The 22,437-nt window shown below is 44.5% G+C and overlaps 1 protein-coding gene across 1 annotated transcript in view; it reads left to right on the top strand.

The window, feature by feature from the left end:
- Nucleotides 1–21,492, top strand: part of LRBA (LPS responsive beige-like anchor protein) — a 530,437-nt gene extending 508,945 nt beyond the window's left edge. The window contains exons 54-57 of the mRNA XM_090287960.1: nt 12,121–12,222; nt 14,973–15,169; nt 18,621–18,772; nt 20,368–21,492. Of these exons, the coding sequence (XP_090144086.1) occupies nt 12,121–12,222; nt 14,973–15,169; nt 18,621–18,772; nt 20,368–20,458 (542 nt within the window). The 3' untranslated portion in view covers nt 20,459–21,492. The remainder of the gene's footprint in view (nt 1–12,120; nt 12,223–14,972; nt 15,170–18,620; nt 18,773–20,367) is intronic.
- The last annotated feature ends 945 nt before the right edge of the window (nt 21,493–22,437 follow it).

Genomic DNA, 22,437 nt, shown 5'->3' with positions numbered 1-22,437 from the left:
CTCCTGATCTGAGTCTTTGTCAAGAACGGGAGTTCTCGTGTCTCCCTCGTCAGGAGCCTTCCCTGTGGCCTTGTTTCTGGTGTGCACTGCTGCACTCACACTAAGACTGCCCTGTACTTTTTTTTTTCCTTGAAGAATTCATCAAGCAGGGTTTGAACAATATGTTGGCAGTGTTCGAGTTCAGGTGACATTAAAACTATGTCTCTGAAATTCTCCAGAAGGTCCAGGATGTTTAGTGCTCCATGATGTAATGCAGGCCCTCAAGTTCCAGCAAAACAACTCTGTATTTACTGCTTGTAACTAATAGTAGATGTGGTAAAAGGAATTATATTCATATGGCAAATGAATACAACCCTAATGTGCACCATATGCAGAGTGGTGGAGTGATGTGCCAATATATCACATTTATTTACCTTGTTTAGTTGCAGAGAAAAATGACTATACCATTCAGCCCATAGGGTTTAACCGTATAAATATGAGAACAGAAGAACTGATGATTTATGCCCTCAAATTGAAACTGAGTGTCTTTATATGTAGACTTTCATAGTGCCACACCAAAGAAAGTTGTTCGTTCAATACTTTATGCTCAGGTAGGAAATTTAATTCCAAACAAGTACTGGAATTAATCTAAGAAGGTACAGATTTCCTTTAGTGAACTAAGTATTGTTGTATAGGCTCTCAAAGACAATTTTGAATGTCTTCTTTCATTTAATTAGGACTGAATGCACTCTGAAGTTGTAAGCTGCTTTCTCCCCACTTTGTAAGCCTAATGGGATTCTTCTGCTTTTCAAATATTGCATGAGTATGTGGATATGTGAGAGTGATATTAGTATAGAACTACTGAGGATACATTTAAGTAATTCCGCCTGGAAAAAAATATTAGACTGACTTTATCATCTCATAAAAAGTTTGCTTCATTAGAGAAATTACGTGACAAGCTTTGTGTGTGTGAACCTCATATTGTACTCTAGGTATTCCTGAGGATTTATGAAGAGACCCATTTTTACATGAAAATTAGTACTTAGATGCCTCAAGGGATTTCTTTTACAAAGCAACAATTGCCCTGTCTTTTAAAGTGACGTTTCTTGCATTCAAATAGGTTCAGTCAGGCTTCAGATTTTTGGATTTAAAGTGTTTTTTTAATAGGAAAATAAATTCTTGGAATTCGTTCTTCCTCTCATGGCGTGGAGCTTCTTGACTATTGAGCTTTTCAGCCTTCATTCTTGTAGTTGGTAACTTTCTACAACTGGGAGATTGCTGTATTTCCTTGGAGTGAGTGGGGTCAGGATGTTTTCTTTTTTTAATTAAGAGATGATTGACATATAACATTATACTTGATTCAGGTGTGCAGCATAATGATTTGATATATGTATATATTGCAAAATGATCACCATAATGTCTAGTTAACATTCATAACCACACAGTTACAATTTTTTCCTTTCATGAGAACTTTAAAAATCTGTACAGTACAGTATTATTAATGCTAGCCAGCCCATTGTACATTACACCCCGAAGACTTATTTTGTAAGTGGAAGTATCTACTCTTTGACTATTTTTCTCCATTTCCCCTACTCCCACATTGGGCAACCACCAATCTATCTCTATCTACGAAGGTTTTTGGTGGTGGTGGTGGGTTTTTTTTTTTATGACCTCATGTATAAGTTTGATTCTACAGTAGTTGTCTTTTTCTATCTGACTGACTTAGCAAATTGCCCAGGTCTATCCATATTGTCTCCAATGGCAGGATTTCCTTTTACGTTTTTTAAATGGCTGAACAATATTCCGTTGTGTATATAAAACACGTTTTCTTCATCCCTTCATCCATCACTGGACACGCAGGTTGCTTCCATGTCTTGACTACTGTAAATAATGCTGCAGTGAATGCGAGGGGTGCATGTATCTTTTCAAGTTAGTGCTTCCGTTCCCTTTGGATAAATATCCAGAAGTGGAGTTGCTGGATCACGTGGGAGTTCTATATTCAATCCTTTGAGGAACGCCGGTACTGTGTTCCATACTGGCTGCACCAGCGTACATCCCCACTGACAGTGCACGAGGGCTCCCTTTCTCCACGTCCTCGCCAACACTTGTTATTTCTTGTCTTTTTGATAATAGCCATTCCAACAAGTGTTAAAGTGATAGCTCATTGTGGTGTTCATTCGCGCCTCCCTGAAGATCCGTGATTGTGACACCTTTTATGTACCTGTTGTCCATCTGTGTGTCTTCTTTGGAAAAATGTCTATTCGTATAGTCTGCTCATTTTTCATCACGTTGTTGTTTTTGTTTGTTTTTTGCTGTTGTAGACCTTTTTTATATATTTTGGATATTAACCCCAATATTTTCTCCCATTCCATAGGATGCTTTTTCATTTTGTTGACAGTTTCCTGTGCAGAAGCTTTCCTTTTGATTTAGGCTCCACTTGTTCATTTTTTGCTTCTGTTGCCTTTGCTTTTGGGGTCAAATCCAGAGTGTTTCTAATAGCCAAAGATGTGAAAACCCTGTGTAGTTTTCACTAGTGCCTTATTGATGTGTCTTTCCCAAAAGAAGCTTTAAAGTGTTAAGGAGGACATATTACAGAGAATTTTGTGTCTTGGGTATTTAGGATAGGTAGGTAAGAATAGTTTTTAAATTTAGCTACTGTTCATAAAAATCATAATCTTAATGTTCCGTATCAACAAATATGGATAAAATTGCATTTCAGTAACTATCCCAACTATCTACATTCATTTTTGGAAGCAGAATTTCATACTGTTTATGTTACTAGACACCCATATGCAGCTACAGAAGCTACTGATGAATTAGAGCCAGAGACAAGCCCCTCAGTGGGGATCAAAAATGAAAAATCTCATGAAAGTAGGACGAAAAAACTACACTAGTTAAGTTTGATATATCCACACAGCAAAATGCTGTACAGTCATCAACATATTTGTATTTGTGATACTGACATGGGAGGATATGCTCTCTGTATTGTTAAGTATAAAAGATCACCAACCTATGTGTATTTTATGATATATTTTAAGTACCTATGTCTTTGTGTATACCCTGTATTCTGTGTATTTTTGCACTGAAAAAATGTAAGCACTGGTTATTTGCAGAGAGATGGTGGACTTTGGAGGCAGTTTTTCATCTCGTTCTTTACAATTTTCTAATTTATCTTAATGTTTTCTAATAAGTATATATTACCTTGATAATCAGAGACAATAAAGATATTTGGGAGACAAATACCTAATTATTATAATGTACCTTCCCCTCCTGCTCTAGGCTTCTAGGTATTAATAGTTGTATCAGAATTTATATGGATGGTCAAGTAAGGTTGGAAAGTCTAAGAAAAGGATGAAAGGGAGAAATCAAAGTATAATTTCTAGAAATAAAGACTTCTCTTGGCAAAAAAAAAAAAAAAAAAAAAAAAAAAGAGGACCATCTCTGATTGGCACTATGCAGCACAGGATTAGATATTACACTTTTGCAGAGAGGAATGTCTGCAACAGGGTGAAAATAGGCATCCTGCCGCCGCTGCTGGGTGCTGCTGTCTGGGTGCTCACCGCATGCCCAGCAGCATGCTGAGCACTTTACACACTGGCTCCTTAATCCTCAGTAGTCCTGTGTGGTAATTACTGTTGCTCTTGTTTTATAGCTGAGGCGCAGAGGGATTATAAATATGCCTTGACTTTTCCCCTGACCTTGAGGCTCCTACATCGTGCTCTGAGACTTGCCCAGGGCAGGTCACAGAGGTAGCAGTGCTGGGGCCTGGTTCCAGACTCAGGTCTCTAGCCCAGCAGCACCGTTCTTAACCACTGAGCTGCACTGCGTTTTCAGTTGCTTTAACTGGACTATCAGGAGGACACCGTGAATCTACAAAGGACAATATGGAGATGACTTTGTTATACTGTGTTCTTATGAAAGTATATGTCACGATAGGGTTTTGTATTTTTTTTTATTACACATGAAGGGTTATACTTTACATATACAATTATAGGTACATGTCTACACAAACCTATTGTCTAATGTAGTCTTAGAGGATGATTCAGTTGTCATAAACATATATATATAAACTGTATCATGTCGTCGTCGGCAGCCGTCCGTCTCGAGAGACGATGGTGTAGCTTCTTCAGAGTCTATCTGCACCGCCAAGAATGGCTGTGCAGTCCGACTCGGGAGTGACATGGTATCTGTCTCCTCCCGTGTTGAATCGACATCTTGCGATGACGCTGAAGCTACAGAGCCTGGGCAGGGTAATATGGAGGGTCTGCTGTTGCCCATGCAGCAGACCCCCCCTCTCTTCGCAGCTGAAGGGTCCAAGGGAAAGACGGAGTCGATACAGCTTGGGTTCAGGTGCGCCGCAGGAGTTGCCGGTGTTGACTACAACGTCAAACCGCCTTAGGGACTCCGGCTCCGGATTTTCTGTCGGGGTTTACTCCCTTAGCCTTTCCCCTGAAGAGGTATGCCGCAAGGCAGCGGAGGTTTTTTGGAGTCAGAGTTTTCCTTCTCTGATGTACCCTGACTGGAAGATCGAACCAGCGACACTTAGCTCGCAGGCCGACGCTCAATCCACTGAGCTAAACCAGCCAGGGCAAATGATTCAGTTGTCATAAACATATATATATATAAACTGTATCATGTATGTATATATATATATATAATTACATATATCATAGAGAGGAGAAAGGTTATAAACCAAGATTATCAATTATAATTGATTTTTATACCAACATTATTTTGTCTTCCATTAATAATTCTAATATTTACAAGAGGAAGCTGCCCAAATTTACTCTCTGATGGTTGCCACACCCTAAATGTATCTGTGGGTTTTTTCTGTAGGCTATATGTTTAACTAAATTAACATATTCTTCACCAAAGAGACCATGATGAATGGAAAGGAGGGGGAAGGGCCACTGGAGATAGAATCAACAGAACAAATTCCAAATAGCTTCTCTTTGCATAATTAAATCACAGTGTATAATGCCCATTGAAAATTAGGAAGTACAGACAGACAGCTGTCAGAGAGGAGGGAGTTTGGGGGCTGAGTGCAAAAGATGAAAAAAACCCTCATATACATAGACAGCAACATGGTGATTCAGGAGGGAAAAGAAGGTGGGGGAAGTTGGAGGGTAAAGGGGGAGGTGAATAGTGACAGAAGGAGCCTTGACTTGGGGTGATGAGCATGCAATAAAATATACAGATGATGTGTTATAGAATTGTAGTCTTGAACCTGTACACAACAAGGTCTGTCCAGAAGGTATCCAGCCATGTAATATGAAAAATAGAGACATTTATTGAAGAAAGCACAAGATACAAGAAACATTGTACACAGGACAATGACGCCTTAGTCCCATTCACAGTCGGCACCTTGGGACCTCACACAGTTCTCCCAATCACTGTCAGCTGCCCCATCGTATTTTCCTGCCGCTCATTGATGGTCTGAAAAATCTTCCCTTTCAAAGGTGATTTTAGTTTTGGGAAAAGCCAGAAGTCACAAGGCACCAAATCTGGGCTGTAGGAGGCAGAGTCACCTCGGTGATTTGATGTTTTGACAAAAAAAACTCTACACAAGACATGATGCATGAGCAGGCGCATTGTTGTGATGGAGCTGCCAGTCACCAGGTGACCGTAGCTGCGGCCTTCTGAATCATTGGAATAGTTTCTGTGGAGGAATGTTCAAAATTTGATGTAGATTTGTTGCTCTACACGCTCAGTTATTTGAATGTGACGGTCACACAGTGCATATGCTCACTCAGTGGCATCTACTGCCCCCACTGTCTAGTACAGTGAAGTTGTCATTGTTCATGCATGTGCATTCCAGTCCACTCTCCTTGGCTGCCAAATTACATCAATGTCATGCAAACCATTCTGGTTATATTAATAATGGCTGGACTTTTTCTAGACAGTACTCATAATTCTATTAACCAATGTTGCCCCAATAAATTCATAAAAATTAAAACAAAAGAAAAATTAGGAAGTGAATGGGACAGGTTTAAGAAACATTTAACAGCTAATCTCATTTCCACTGAAGAAAAGTCTCTTTCTTGATTTACCAATATGGTGAGTCACATAAGAAAGCTGAGTATTTAGTTTTTACATGATTTCTTTTTTCTCAATGAATGCTCTCAAGAAATCAAAATGTAATTAAAATGGAACAAAAGGCATCTACAAAACAGAACTATCCATCTTTAGGAAATTACTGGCATATAATGTACAATACTTAGATTTTTTAAAATCTATATATACTTAATAATTATATATTTAGGTTCTTAAATAAACATTTTCTTTCAAAATGAGAACTCTATTGAAATGGTTTTTTAAAGCCAGATTAGATTTTACTAATGTGGAAAATTATATGAGTTATTTTTGTTTGAGGACTTTATTAATTGATGTTAAATATTACTTTTGTGTAAAAATTCAGCTGTAATAAATAGTTTGGACTTCTGTAATAGTCAGTACAGCTTTTGGAACTTTCCAGTTTTATATATACATATATATAACTTGCAGGTTTATGGGAAGTTCAACAAAACCTGATCCAATGACCCTTTAAAATCAAGTCCTTACAAATACAGGCCATATTTTATTCCCCTCCTTGTTTCCACAGTGCATTGCACATAATATGTACCCAATAAATATCACTAAGTGAATGAGTGACTCTGTAATAAATGAGTAAACAAATGAGAAATGTTAGCTTCTGGCCCAGGAATCTTCTAAACCAGCAATTTTCAACCAGTATGCCACAAGAATTTTTAAAACATGCATACCTGACTATTTAGTCAGGGGCGCTGACCTCTTTCCCCTTAGATTGTCCAATTTAAAAAAGTGACAACAGCCAACGCTACAATAGCCGTTAAGTGTGAATGAATCAAAATCATACCCATTTTTTTGGTCAGATTGGCCGAAAAAAATATTTTTGTTGTGCCACAGAATCATAGTAATTAATATGAGCCATGAAATTTAAAAAAAAAAAAAAAAGGTTGAAAATTGCTGTTTAAGGATTAATTGGAAGAACTAGTTTTATTTCTACAAAACTAAGAATAAGGAAATGTTGAACTGTCCTTCATTTTATAATTCATGTATTAAAAATGGTGAATGGGTGAAGGGAGTCTCTCACTGCTAATAACATATTTAAATCACTAATGAGAACTTTGCAATGCATTTTCAGGTAATTTAATTTTCATAAGACTGAGGAGATGATGCCAGAAATACCAAGAAATTGATTTACTTTTTAAAATGTGACTCAGAATTTGCCAGAAATATGTGTCAGGTCTATTTTTATCTGGATTATTAATCCCCTTTGCCTTAATGGAGACAGGGCTTTTGAAATATTTTTCTCATTGGATATTTATAAGCAGGATACTGAAGAAATCACTGTTTCCTCTTCTGTTCTTTCAGGTACAAGTTTTAAGTGGTCCAGAGTCCATTTGATAGATAAATACTCTTAGTGTTATGAGGACACCAAAGAAACACCTTTAATAAAAACATTTGTTATCCTGCCTAGTGGTGTAAAACATTTCACCTAATATTTTAAAACACAGACCCAATATACACGCTGAGTGGGCATTATGAAGGTCTCGTGCTGCTTAAATGCGGCCGGGTTCTTACCACCGTGCCTGTAAGGTAGTGCCGATACGCGGCATTATGTGCAGAGAAAAGCACGTTCCTAAAAACTGGTGTGTGCTGGTATCCGTGGCAGGACTTGGACTGTCTTTAATCTCCTTTGACTTGTTCATCTTCCTTTAAGTCCGTCCATAAAGATGCACCGAGTATCCCTTTCAGCCCTTTGGTTAGGATTTGCATCAGTAGTCATAAACCTGCTCTCCAGACAAAGACACCCTTTCCTTTGAAGAATTGCTTGAGCTTTTCAAAGCAGTCCAAGAGTCTATCCTCTTTCTCCTTTTAGTTTTCTTTAAGATGAGTTTGAAGTATAGCCCCTTAAACAAGCAGCAAGATCAATTTTTCTCTCCGCTGTCTTGAAAGCCGTGACGGGTTTTCAAGCACTGAGACTTTCAAAGGTTCTTAAGGGAGTTGGTTCTGCTTTGTTATCGAACTTTCGGTAGATCCTACTCTCTCCAAAAGTACAAGTACAGACTTTGTGTGTCCAGTAAGTATTGCAAATTTTAATCAAAGAATTAGCCTGATACCTTCCAGGAGACTTTTCTCCCCGCTATTTGGTTTGGAGACTTCATTGAGAGATGGTGATCGCTTTGCGGGTCTTTGAGAAAGTGACAGATGGCCAGTGTAGTCTTCTCTGAGCTGGTTTCCCCCTCGTGTGAACTGCGCTGAAAACTGATTGGGAGGGCCAGGGCTAGGGGAGCGCGGCAGCCAGGAGGAGTTATGTGGTTCCCAGATTTTGTTTCTAGGCTTTGCAAGTAGAAATATACACAGATATGTAGGGGGGTTGCCCTTCCCTTCTGTGAAGCAGGATGCTGTCTAACCATGTGGCTACAGAGAACTAGATTCCGTGAGCCACATACAAGGCCTGTGTTCTGCCTCCCATCACACCCCTCCCTAGTAATTTCATTCTAAGTAGTTCCTGAAATACCTGTCAAACTTAGTTTGGACCTATTGGGTTTAAATCCCTTGTCGTATAATTCTATTGGCTATAGTAACATATTAACATTTAAAATAGTTGGTCTCTTGGCATTTGTAAAAACCCAACAAGTATTTATTTTGAACAGATTTTTTGATGAGAAAAATAAAAGGAACTCTCAGTCCACACAGCAGATCATAAGGGAATACAAAGGTCAGTCTTTAAACAGGACTAGAAACAGCTTTTCTTAGAGGAAATGACATTGCTCCTTGTAATGTTGTGGGTGGATTTTTAAAGGGCATTTATGTGCTTTTCCTAAAAGGAGGGAAGTGAGGTAGCACCGTCTCTTTACTGGAAACCGAGTCAGTGTTTGTGAAGCCAGTTACCTGAGAAGAACCCAATGATTATAAGTCCACCCTTATGCTTTTAATTTGTTGTTTTTCTTTTCCTTTTTTTCCTCCCTGTATTTCCTGAACTGTCTGACCTGCTTCCTGGGGTAGAGACATTTTGCCAAATTTTGAAGCCAAAGCCCTAGCATTGAACAGTTCTTTATTTGGAGATCGGGCCTTAGGAGAAGAAAATCTTTTTTTTTTTTCAATTTTGAAATTACATAGTATGTGCATGTGTGTCTTCTGATTTGTGGAAGGAAAAATGACTGGTATATTGTGGATAACTGGAAACTAGTATTTTGCAAGTAAAGCATATTTGTTAAAAATTTAATTTTGAGTTTACAAAAAGGAATGCTTTTACCTTAACCCACCTCATGGGGTTAGTCGTCAGGCTTTCTAAACCCTAACTTTATCATCATAGAAAATTCTCAGCATTTCAGCTCGTTAACATGAAAGAAATGCAGCTGACAGCAGTCTTCTCACGTCCTCCCATGTTCCTGAGAAAATATCCTGAGACCCGGAAGACAAAAAGTTAGCACTGACATGCTTAGGTGACAGTGGTCTCTGGGCCTGCCATTATCCATCTGTCCAGTGTTTACTTTGGCTTCCACTTAGTCTGTTTTCAGTCACCACCGGTTTTCCTTCAGACCTTCATTTGCCCTTGAGGAATTCCAAGACAATTCAAATGAAAACACAAATCTCACCCCTCCCCCAAAATGGTAACTTATGAAAACAGAAAAGGAACAGTCAATGAAAACGCATGCCTTCGATCTTAATTATTTCAATTCTTGATTTTAAATAAGTTGCCCATATAATTAGACATTCATTTCAAAAATAATATAGTAGGTATTTTTTTGTGGAATGTGGGGAATCTTGGGAAAGAGAGAAACCATGAATGAAGGCTAAAGTACTGGTAACTTTTAAAAAATATAACATCTATTTCTCATTTTTGTGGCAAGGCTTATCTCTAACAGAAAATTAAGTAGTTCAGATTGGCTTAAATTGTGTTTTTTCTTAAAAACTTTCCCAAATGTGTGTATCTTTTAAGGAAAAGAAAACCCAAAACAGTTGTCCTTGTGACAAATTCTTTGTTTGGAAAATGTCAAGTAAGCTTTGTAATGAGGGTAGGTTTCCCTCCCCTAAGAAGTTTTTAAACTTGGAATGAAATGAAACCAATCTTACTCCCCCATCCCTTTGCCTCGCAGGTCTTGCGAGGTCTCCCTTTGTCACTAAGCACGTGGGCCAGATCCAGGCTCTCGCAGCACATAGCGCACAGCCAGTGCGCTGCCCCTGTGCCCCAAGTGCCACAGTCACCAAAGCCATGGCGGACACTGCGCACACGGCTGTCGCTACGGACCCCAGTAACACGCTGCGGTAACTGTGTGCAGTGGCCGGACGTGAAGTAGCTGCAGGCGCCCCGTGAAGGGTCCTCGTAGCAGAGGCCCCTCGCCTGCTCGTGGTTGTGGGTCCCTGTGCATTCAGTTCAGCCTATTTTCTGTCCCTCCCCCAACATCTATGGAACAACGTAGGCATGGACCTATCCTTTGCATGAAATCTCAGAGAACCTATTGACCCGTCATGAAAACCACCGCTTTGGAGTTAATTTTTTGGCCTTTCCAAGAACAAAGTTTTTTGCTGGATTTTCCCTGGCCCACCAAATCTCTTTCCTCAGTGCAAGGCTGTTCCAAGGACAGCCAAGTGTCCGGGGTTAGGATGACAAGTTCTTCTTTTCCACAGAAAGTAGTGGCCTACTTTCTGGGCACATTTGCCCCATTTGGATTACGCAGTATCACTTATAAGTAATGCTATAAAGCCAGTCCAGATCCAGGAAATCTAAGAATGCTAACAATCCTGCTCCCTAGTCCCATTTATAAAGGCTTTTGTGTCTTGGTCCTTAGTGGCTTACACAAAAGTAGAGGACTCATTTAGTATTAAAATAGTATTCTTCAGTTTGAATACGGAATTCGGTTTCTCCTTGGGGCTTGGCACGCATCACCGTTGTCCTGTTCTGTGCGGGCCCAGTCACGGTATGAGGCTCTTATCAGCCAACCGGGTCTCTCTCTTGTTTGGGCTGAGGTACAGGGTGGCTCCTGCTACCTGGAGAGGCCCTGTGACAGCTCCCATTCTCTGGGTGGCCTCCACTGTCCTCTTCCCCCCCCCTTGATTTTCAAGCATTACCAACAGAACAACATGGAAGAGGATATTTTTCTCTTTGTTCTTTGAATCACAGAGAACTATCAGGAAAATATATAAGCTTAGTAAGGATTCGTCGGCAGCCGTCCGTCTCGAGAGACGATGGTGTAGCTTCTTAAGAGTCTATCTGCACCCCCGAGAATGGCTGTGCAGTCCAACTCGGGAGTGACACGGTATCTGTCTCCTCCCGTGTTGAATCGACATCTTGCGATGACGCTGGAGTGTCCTCTCCAGTGAAGCTGAAGCTACAGAGCCTGGGCAGGGTGATATGGAGGGTCTGCTGTTGCCCATGCAGCAGACCCCCCCTCTCTTCGCAGCTGAAGGGTCCAAGGGAAAGACGGAGTCAATACAGCTTGGCTTCAGGTGCGCCGCAGGAGTTGCCGGTGTTGACTACAACGTCAAACCGCCTTAGGGACTCCGGCTCCGGATTTTCTGTCGGGGTTTACTCCCTTAGCCTTTCCCCTGAAGAGGTATGCCGCAAGGCAGCGGAGGTTTTTTGGAGTCAGAGTTTTCCTTCTCTGATTTAGTAAGGATAATAGATAAATATTTAAGAGAGGAGCTGAGTCCTAGTTCAGACCGTCTTCACTGTAGCTCACGGAGGAGGGGGAGCGGTAAGGAGGACAAGGCGGCTGCCCCTCTTTGAAATGCGAATCAAGCCTAAGTCCCAACTTTTACAGTCACCCACCCATAAGCCACCTCATCGAGGGGCTCATGTTGGTATTGGGAAGGTATGTGAGGCTTTTTATAATGCAGATTTCTGCCTTCTTGTACACTGAGGCTTCAGCCATTGCTGCTTGATAATCAAGGATTAAAAATTCAACCAACATGTGGTCCGCACACTGTGACATATAGTTTTGATCTTGTTCTAAAACAGGGTTTTTGGACAGATTTCCAAATTATAAGTGCAAGATTTAGTCATTACGGGAATTAGGAAACAGCTGCTGGTTATTTATTTAATCTGGGTAGAGGGAGGTAATCCACTGCAGGAACTTGAATTAATGTGCCCTTTTCCTGTGTTTTTTCCTAAAGGTGGGACCACCACCCCTCGGGCCATTTTGACAGGCCACGACCAAGAGATCACCTGTGCGGCCATCTGCGCGGAGCTCGGCCTGGTGTTAAGTGGTTCTGCAGGTACATCTGTGGGGCTTTCACAGAACGGGTGTGTCGTTCGGTTTCAGTTCCGTGTGGCACCGGCCACGTGCAGGCGCTCACGGTTCACACCTGCCTGGCGGCTGCCGTATCCTGCAGCGCGGGGGTTCGGCTGCACAGCGCCGCTCTAAGGCGGGAGGCAGGAACGGGGACGTCTCCGTGCGTGTGTGCGTGCGCCTGCACTCTGGCGGGGCTAGCTTCTGCCTCGCCCCTGAACGGAGGCTCCTGACCCACCTGTTCTAACTTCCAAACCTCAGGACGAGGCAGGAGCGAGGACGGCGCCCACATGGGGTGGGAGGTGCTTCGGCTGGTCCGCCTGGAGGCTGGTCCTAGTAACGCCGTCACGTGCTTGGGCCAAAGATACTACGCTTTCCCAGAGCGCACGCCGCAGATCGGGCTCTGACCGGGAATGAGCTGTGCCCGCCCCAGTGTTTACGGCGCTGCCATGACCTCTGCATTTCTCTCCCTCTCCCTGGCCCTCTCTCCAGCTGATGTCTGAACGTATGAAAAACTGCTGTGCTCTCGTGTGTTTTAGGCTTATCTCCTGGGGAATCATAGAGTGTTTGAGTCACTGTCTGTGTTTTGAACTATAATACTTAGTCTAGGTAGTAAGACTTAATAAATGTTCAAAGGATTGTGTTTAAAAATTGAGCTGGTCAAAACAAGGAAATAGTAATAATGGTAGCAGAAATTCTCTACCAACTGGAATTTTTGCCTTCTTATACCTAGGAATCTCATGTATTCTGAGATAACGTGAGTTTTTGGACTATATGTGTTACCAATTAGATATATAAACTGAACCTACCACATTACAGGCTGCCGTAGCTCCGCACAGTTGTATGGGACCATAAAAAGGACTATGCAGGCTAAAACCCTGCAAAGTGAGTTTAATAATCAATAGGAAATTTTATGATTGGTCCATGGCCTTTGAAAATTGTTGTCAAAACATGAAATATTCTTTATACACACATATACATACATACATACACATACATATATGTGGACATGAAAAAATAGTAAAACTCACACTTACTTAATACTCTGCAACTTAAAACATTAGAAACGCTGAGGATTCGAGTATTTTATTCCCTTGTGAAAACCTTCCCAAGCGTACTGAAACAGTGCGTGCCACCTCCTCTCCCCGAGAACAGGAGCGGGGGTGAGGCCCTTCCCCTCCCTGGACCAGCTGGCACGCTCTTTTGGATCAGCCTCCAGCCTCTTTATCTCCTGGGCTTTCAACGTCACGGGCTACCCCCTAGGGTCCCTTGAAGAGCGAGGGTTTGGCTGGCATCCATCCTTCTGGGACATCACCCTTTTCGTTACAAACGCTGCCCTAATTCAAGCCAGGAAGTTCACCCTCGCTACCCTCCCAGCAGCAGAGTGCACTGTCTCACGGTGTGACTGTCCCCACAGCCGGCTTTCTCTACAACCCCACTCGTGTTCCCTTCAGATTTCACTGTGGGGGTGTCGCTCTGCGTTTCCTTACTGCCGTTTCCTCTGCGGTGGCCGGCCTCTCCTTGGATGAGCCCTGACTGTGAAATGTCACAGGGCAGGAGGCAGCTCGGCAGCCTGTTTGCTGCCCATGGAGGGACTGAGGAGCGCACCAGTGAGCACCCCCGACAGACTCAGAGCAGTGACGTGCTGGGCACCACTCACCACGCACGGCTGCTCCTCACACAGTGCTCTGTGGACTGAAGGGCGAGGCACGAGGTGTGGACTGTGTGTGTGACTGTGCCCGCCGAGCTTTGACCTGGGGTGTTGAAGGACTGGTGTCATTTAAATAGCGACACCTGAAAGTCATGCGTCCTGGTACCGTGCAGGGCCAAGACCACCTACAACTCCCTGCGCGTGAAACGGCTGAGAGCCTTGTTCTCAAACGGGCTTGCTTTTGGTAGTCCCGGGGGACGGGCGAGGGCGCTGGCGGCCACAGGGGAGGGCCTGCAGAGCGGTAAGGCGTGGGTTCCAGGTACCCCTCCCTCTCGTCCGACGAGACGCCTCTGACAGCCGGCTCCTTCTGTCCTGCGTGTAGCAGACCCTCAGCAGAAATGCGAAGCTCTGCTAAGTGTGGGCTATTCCGCGGCTCCCGGTCTCCCTCAAGCATCGCAGCTGGGGGTCCGCCTGGGGAGCCGGGAGCCTCAGATGCTGCTGTGTGCTTGGGGGCGGGGGGCAGGAGGGAAGGGGACTCAGTTGCCAAGGAAAAGTGGCAAAGGACCCCTAAGTGAACTCGTCTGGGAGGGGACAGCGAGAAGGTGGACGTCAGCAACCTCTCATGCCAGAGAAGCGAGCAGGGAGACGGGGCTCCGCGACCTTCGGAAGCTGCCCTGTGAGTTGTCCCCACCCAGGCCCAATGCTGCCCCCACCAGGACCCCTGGAGGGTCACGGCGGGCCTGATGGCAGCCCAGCCTTCCTGGACGCTCCTCTAGGATTTGACATCTGTCCAGTTCCTTTTTGAATTCCTCCAGTTTTTAATCATCTCTTAGCATAATGACTACTCACAAGGGGACAGGAACTGAAAAGGTATATGACTCGGCTTTCTCCTCTCCCCAGTGAAAAGCTGAGGTCCAGCCAGCAGGCAGAGGAAATGTTGCAAAAGGACCTACCCAAGGCGTAGACTCCTTAGGGCTTTCTGTAGCGGTGACGCGGTTCTGAACGCTCGGATCTGTGCGCGGGATTCCGATCACTTTTGTTCCCATTTAAGAAATGAGCTTTGCCTCTCGTTTCTCTTTCTTCAGAAGGACCGTGTCTCATACATTCCATGAATGGAGACTTGCTAAGGACTTTGGAGGGTCCTGAAAACTGCCTGAAACCGAAGCTCATCCAGGCTTCCCGAGAGGGTCACTGTGTCATATTCTACGAAACCGGTTTCTTCTGTACCTTCAGTGTGAACGGAAAACTGCAGGCCGCCGCAGAAACAGAGGATAATATACGGGTGAGTGCCTTACAGGCTTTTCAGATGTGAGTATTTACCTCCAAGTGTGGCAGGTGAGGGGGCAGTGATGTGGTTGAGATTCTCTTTTCAATGGCGAAAAGTAAAAAAGAAAGATCCGGTGGCCCCCGGACATGGCTTACGCACCTCCCGGAGCGCTGCGTGTCCAGCGGGGCCGACTGTGCAGCGCAGCCAGGTGCTCTGGGTCCGAGGTCACTGTGGAGCCCACTGGGAGCCTTTGGGAGAAGAGGTTGCTTAAGATCACAGCTCATTTTTTTTGTTTTGTTTCTAAAAAAGTTAACTGCGCGTTGTTTTCTGAGGATCAGATCTAATGCAGTAGAGTACTCCTACACCTGCCTCCTCTTCCTAGGCTGTGGGAGTGGTAGGGATTAGTACTGTTTAGGATTTGCATCTAGTCTCAGACTTCACTGTGGATACCAAGACCCAAACCTGCCAAGGTAAGAGAGTGGGGCCCCAAATTCTGATGTGAATTAGGCCGCCATTTTTTCTATTTTGCTGTGTGAGAACTGATAATGCTGGCGGACCTTCTGGGCTCTTGCTGCCTTTCAAGATAGGGCTCTGGGCGCATTAGGTTGAATACCGTGATGACAGCTCTTGGAGTGTTTTCCAGGCCCTTCTTGGGGAGGTGAAGGTGCAGTGCAGGTCGGGTGCTGCTGTCGTTCCCCAGGGCGGGGTTGGGAGCTTGTGTGAACTGCATGCTGGACGTGACAGGTGGGACAGGGGCGCAGGGGCCTCTCCCCACTGCGTGTGGCTTTGAGCAAGCCTGGACATTTTATTGATGGCTACTCCTGACCCAGGGCAAGTTAGATGACATAAATTCTCCCAGACCCAGACTGATCACCCCCTTCTCTCGGGTAAAAATGGGCTGGAACAAAACCCCTAAATATAGATGACATGATGTAGTCAAGGGCCCTTGCCGCTCTCTGTCCCAGGATCGATTTCTCAGTTCAGGGATGGAGAGCTGCCCTCTCCTCGTGTTTCCGCCAGGATGGGCCGCCCTCCCCAAAGGCACGCCGAGACACCCAGGCTCTGCTTGTATTTCTCCCTTCCTCCCATAATACTTCACTTAAAGCAAGTACACATCAGAGGGTTTTCCTTTCCTCTTTAGAATAATACTGTTGGTAATCTGTCACTTTGAGCTGCAATTTTATTGTCAGCTACACTAATAAATCTGTAAAACAACTTGAGATCCCTTGCTGGCTAAACAGTGTCTGTGGCCCGTTCGTACCAAAGGCTCAGGGACATGCCTGGAGGCCCGGTCGGGAGGCTCACTGGAGACCTTCGTGCGCACTGGGATCCCCTGCTAATGGTTCCCCCTGGGTTTCAGGCTTCAACAATCCGCTGCTTTTCCCCCAGTGCTGTTGTACTTCATCATACTAACTTGGAAATGGTGGCACTGTGATTAGTGAGCTTGCCTGGCAGGGAGAACACGGGGGAGAGCACAGATGAGAGGATGGAGAGAGGAAAGGCAGGAGTGGAGAGAAAGAAGAAAGGAGCGGAGAGGGGAGTGAGGGGAGGAGTGGGGAGAGGGGAGCTGAGGGCCGGGTGGGGAGCGGGGAGAGGCAGGACCGCAAGGCCCGCTGCTGGAGAAGCCAGCCTGCCTTAGCGGCTGGATGCAGCCCTCCCACAGTGCTGGGTCCTTGGGAGCCCCCCACCCCCAGAGCATTGCGCACTGGGGCGTCAGAGGAAGGGACGAACACGTCCTGGGCGTCTGAGCACCTCTAGTCTCGGCGGCCCTGGATGCTGTGGCGCCACCGCCGCCCTCCCTGGGAATGACGCCACCTTGGCTGGAAGGCCAGAGGCTGCTGCCCTGGCTCTGGCCTTGGGAGGACTTGACGAGTCCTTCACAAGGCAGGCCGAGGAAACACTGTTTTCACCTCAGCTGGCATCCGCCTTATTCAGATGTTTTGGAGGCTGATAAAAGTATAGTCCTAAAAGTCCAGGTTTAACCTAATTCCAAACAGAACTAGGGCTAGAGAGTCTCTACTAAAACAGAGTTAAAGATTAATGGTTTTAATTTGTTTTACTGTAGCACTTACCCAGTAAAAAGCCTGAAGTATAAAACTCAAGTGAACCACAACCAGGAGGTTAATGGATTTTCATCAGCTGAATTTTATACGTGTAGCAAATAATTATTGGTCCCAGTCTTCCTTGAAGTTCCCAGACACCCCCTAGAAATTGCCATTTGTCAAATGAAGGGAGGGCTAGGGTATTGATTTGTACTTATATTGAAAAATCTTACTGTTTCCATTTGGTTTAGATTTAGGGAATGCTTCTCATACGCAGCTGTCTTCCACACATGGGTTTTTATTTCTTAGATTTTTTGGTGTGTATTCTTGAGAGTAAGCTATATTTAGGCAACCACTAAAAAAAAAAAAAGTTGGCATTTATGGGAATGTGAATTGAATGGCTATGAGGAAGTCCTTTTCTATGACTTAAAAATTGTGTCAAAGGGTGAATTAAAGACTTAAGGGCAAGTGTACTGAAACTCGGAGTGTAAATAAGTTTATCAGAAGTTAGGTTTATTCCTTCTGGCTTGCTAGCACAGTCTGTGTTCCCATGCTCACAGAGTCCAGATGGACATAAGACTACAGATGTTGGCAGTAACTTTTAGAAGGCCCTTGTACCCTAGCTGAAGACAGGAAAAGCTAGGGAGGGAAGGGGGCAGGAGGAGAGGAAGGGGTGTGAGGATTAGCTCTTGGGGTAGGGAGGGGCCTTCTTTATCTGGAGTAGGTATACTTTTTCTGTAAAGGGACAAATAGTAACTATATTAGGCTCCACAGGCTCTGTTCTAGTAATCCTTGTGTATGGGCACTGGAATTTGGAATTTATATAATTTTCACCTGTCATGAAATCCTTTTATTTTTCCAAGCATTAAAACAATATAGAAAATCATACAAACAGGTGCGCTGGTCTGCCTCTGGCCTGTTTGACAGGACTGAAGAATAAATCCCTTGTCCACCCCTGCAGGCAGTGGTCAGTCCTGGGCAAGAAGAAAGTGCCTAACCTGGGGTATCCTGACCCAGGAAGGCGGGCTCTCTGGCTGCAGAACTCCCACAGGCCTAGCGAAGGTGCTGATGTCGTGGGCGCCTCTGCCCCGGAGCCAGAGCCCCAAGGCCAGCTAGCACTGTCGGCGCATCCTGGGAACAAGGCCCTTAGCCTGTCCCCAGGATACCTGCGGAGGGGTCAGGAGGCCCCTCACTTTGGATTTCTGGTCACAGTCCACAACATGCACCATTTTAAAACTCAAGCATGGCCTAAGTCTGATTTTGAAAAATGGCAAAGATTCTTATGACTCCGTTTCCTCAATGCTCAGGAGCATCCCCATCTCCCCTGTCCCAGCGCTGCAGCCACTGTTCGAGTAGGGAGTCCTCAAGCTCGGCCAGAGTTCCCCTAGAGCCACCTCTCACCAGGGTGTTGCTTTGTCTCACAGGCCATCCAGCTGAGCCGGGACGGGCAGTACCTGCTCACCGGAGGGGACAATGGCGTGGTCATGGTCTGGCAGGTGTATGACCTCAAGCAGCTCTTCGCCTACCCAGGCTGCGATGCTGGAATCCGGTCCATGGCCCTGTCCTACGACCAGAGGTAACACTGGGTCGCGGGCCCCTGAGGGTGGCGGTACAAGCCGCAGCGGGAGCTTAAACGGACTGGGGTGGGGGTGGAGGGGTCAGCTGTGCAGTGGAAGAGCCATGAATACTGGGCTTTCCAAGATGCTTTGTAAAAAGTGTGGTTTTCTCTCTGGCAGCAGGCCACTGTGGACAAAGGGGGAATTCTCCGGGGTTAGACAAGACTTGAGTAACAAAGGCTCCAGTTACATTGCTGTTAAGCTCTTTATATTTCTTAAAGTAACCTTTCTTAACAAAAGTTTAAGCACCAAATTTTAAGTGCTGAACAATAAAATGCCTATATATCTGTTCGTGAGGATTCCATTGAGAGATGGGGCTTATTTCCTAAAATCTCCCAAGTGGCAAATTTGGGGGTGATCATTTTTATCTGGTGTCTCGTTTCCTCTTAATATATAGTCATTCATTTTTGTTCCTAATTTGTGTGTGTGTGGTAACATAAAACTTACCATTTAAGCCATTTTTGGGTATATAATTTAGTGGCATTAAGTACTTTCACAGTTATACAACTGTCACCACCATGTTTAATGCACATTTATAATTCTAAAAGATCTTCTTGATGAATTGAGTTTTATGTTAATACATAGTGTCCCTGTCTCTCGTCACAGCTTTTGACTTAAAGCCTATTTGGTCTGATGCTAGGATAGCCACCCAGTTCGCCTCTTCATTACTCTTTTCAGGGAGCATTTCCCTTCCCTCTCGGCCTTTCGATGTCTTTAGAGCTCAAGTGAGTCCCTTGTAGACAGCTTACATTTGCTCATGTGTTTTATCCATTCTGCCAGTTTCTGCCTCTTGATTGGGATAACTTAATCTATTTACATTTAGAGTAATGACTTACTGTTGCTATTTCACTATGTACTTGTTTTCTATGCCTTAGAGTTTTCGTCCCTCTCGTGCTTAGTGGATTTGCATAGTGACACATTTGATATGCACCATTAGGAAGGATACTGAATAGGACCTCTAAGGACTGAGCCCTGCAGCCACTCTGGGAGGCCCTCCCTCCCTGCCCACATTACCTTCTCAGGGACGGGGAAGGGAGCAGCAGCCTCCACCTTTGGTGGCCACCTCGGGGAGTCACTGTGCTGTGAGGCCTAGACCCCTGCTCAGAGCCTGAGGGATGTGGGCTCCTCCTCTGCGGCAGAGCCCCGCCCAGGTCATGGTCAGCACCTGTCAGACGCCCCCATCCCCTGCCTGCTGCTCCCCTGCCAGCTGCCACTGTGAGATGGGAATCTTTTCCTGTGAGTCTGAAACCTAATGAGAAGCCGGGGCTCGCCAGGTCAGCCCCCTTCGGAACAGCCAGCCTGCTCAGGTGTGGCCGACTCACCCTGCAGGCACTGCTGCCCTTCAGCAAAGAGGCAGCTGTGGCTGGGATCCTGGTCGCGGGGCAGAGGGGGCCCCCTGAGCTGACGCAGGGCCGCTGCGCCTTTGTGGTCAGAGGACTCGCGACCGTCCTCTGCGTTTCCCCGGTAGATCCGGAGAGGGCGGCTCTTTCTTCGGTAACAGGTGCCCGGGCGACACACAGGTTTGTAAGCCCCGCCCCCTCTCTGGCCTCTCCAGGTGCATCATTTCCGGCATGGCCTCGGGAAGCATCGTCGTGTTCTACAACGACTTCAACCGCTGGCACCACGAGTACCAGACCCGCTACTGAGGTGCCGGCTGCGCCCCGGCCTTGCTCCGCCTCCGCGGGGAAGCACCCTGAGCATCTTTCTCTTAGGAACAGCTATCACATCTGAATGTAACTTAAATTTGCTCTAAGAAGCAAAATATTTTTTAAAGTTAATTGCTATTTTTGTAGACTTTGCTTGACTTTTGGGGGGGGAGGTATATAGCAAAGCAGAAAACTGGCTGCTGGGTTCTGTAGTTTTAAAAAAATCTATATTTTTAGTCATAATGAGAAGTCTATTTTCACCAATTATGGAAATATACAGTGGGGTGAGTGGAACCCTTATTCTAGCTGTATCCTGAAAACCACTTCGCATTTATCTGTACTCTTGAGAAAGATGATTTTAACAATAGGGGAATGGGTTATAATACTGGGACGGGGATTTTACGCTGTACTTTGGGTCCTGTATTTTTCCAAACAATTGTGCCTCTTAAGCACTGAACTTTTTGGGATTTAAATAGTAATGTTTAAATTATGGTAAATGTAATTTAAAAAACATCTTTCTATCAATAGTCTCCTTCAAGCATGTGTTAGACCTAGAAAATTATGGTTTGGGGGGAAACTTTTATTGTGTGGTTAACATAAAAGATCTAATGTTACAGCAAGTGTGAAATATTTACAATTTTTCCTGATTTGTCACTGTCATAGCACACCAAAATGAAATGATGGAAGTGGTCCTGGGCTCACAACATTTGTTTTTAAGTTGCAAATACCAAAGCTCACCCCTGAGGTTGGACTGGGCCCACACACTGGGGCAGCTCCCAGTCAGCCCCACCCCCACCCCCACCCCGGTCTGAGAACAGAGGCTACCAGGTGCTGGATTAAGCAGCACCTGTTTTACCTCCCCTTTGTTACTAAATTATCTTCCCCTCCCTTTTGATTAGCAATTTGTACTGAGAAACAATGTTATTTTGGTGTTGTGTACTTCTACTTTTCTAGTAGACGGCTGTGTGGAATTCTGTGAAAAATATTTGAGAAATGGTCTGTATTGCACAAATAAATTCTTTGTATGTTGTGAACTTTGACCTTCCACCTGTTTCTCTTGCAGCTGACCTAGAGGGCCCCTTCTGCCTTTCTGCACACTCAGCTCTCCCCTGGAAGCACAGGTTTGAAATGGAACAACTCAGTTTGACAAAAATTAAATACATTTGCCACTGAGTTGTTGGAAATATCTTCTCCTAATTTTAAGGCATTGATAAGTTATTTACAAAAAAAAAAAAATTGTGAAACTCTGTTTCAGTCATAGATTTTGAACAACCACCCATAAGAGAGTCTTTTGAATAAAAACTTTCTCGGGCGAACAGGCCCTCTCTGGCCACTTAGCTCCCTCTTTTGAGACATATGCAAATGAGAACACAAAACCTCTATCTCCCAAAGGACCAAACCAGCAACTTCGTATCCTGTTTCTTCTAAAACCCACCCTTGCTTTATAAACCATTCAAGAAAACAACAGATGGTAAAATGTGGGAAAGGGGAAGTACATCTTAGAACCGAAGAAGTATCCATGTTACTGGTAAGTTAGCCAGACAGCCTCGCTGATCTTAACCTGTGATCTTGTACTTCAGAAACTTTATAGAGAAAACGGGAGAAGAAAATTAGGAACACCTAAGTCACATGCCGAGCATATGATACTTTAACTCTCCCATAGTACAAGCCTAGAGCAAAGTTAAAGCAACTTCCTCTGAAGCCTAAGAAGAAAATTAATGCCTCTACTCCCTTTCTATTGCTTTTAAAAGCTAGAAATATAGAAAATTAACTGAGTTGTCGGTTAACAAATGTAGCTAACATCAATCCAAGGGTATCTTAATGACAGAGTCTGTGTAGTACAGTATTTGATAGGGCTTACTCAACACTCATTTATCCAATTGTAACTTAAAAAAAAACACATTACCTTAAATAAATGTAAACCAATTAGGAAAATATCAATGTTGACGTGGTTTGGGATTACACTAGATGAACTACCA

This window comes from Furipterus horrens, unplaced genomic scaffold, assembly GCF_987537825.1.
Source record: "Furipterus horrens unplaced genomic scaffold, mFurHor1.1.pri manual_scaffold_10, whole genome shotgun sequence".
In the NCBI taxonomy this organism is placed as follows: Eukaryota; Metazoa; Chordata; class Mammalia; order Chiroptera; family Furipteridae; genus Furipterus; species Furipterus horrens.
Note: the sequence above shows the minus strand (reverse complement) of the source record. Positions and strands in the feature narration are given on the sequence as shown.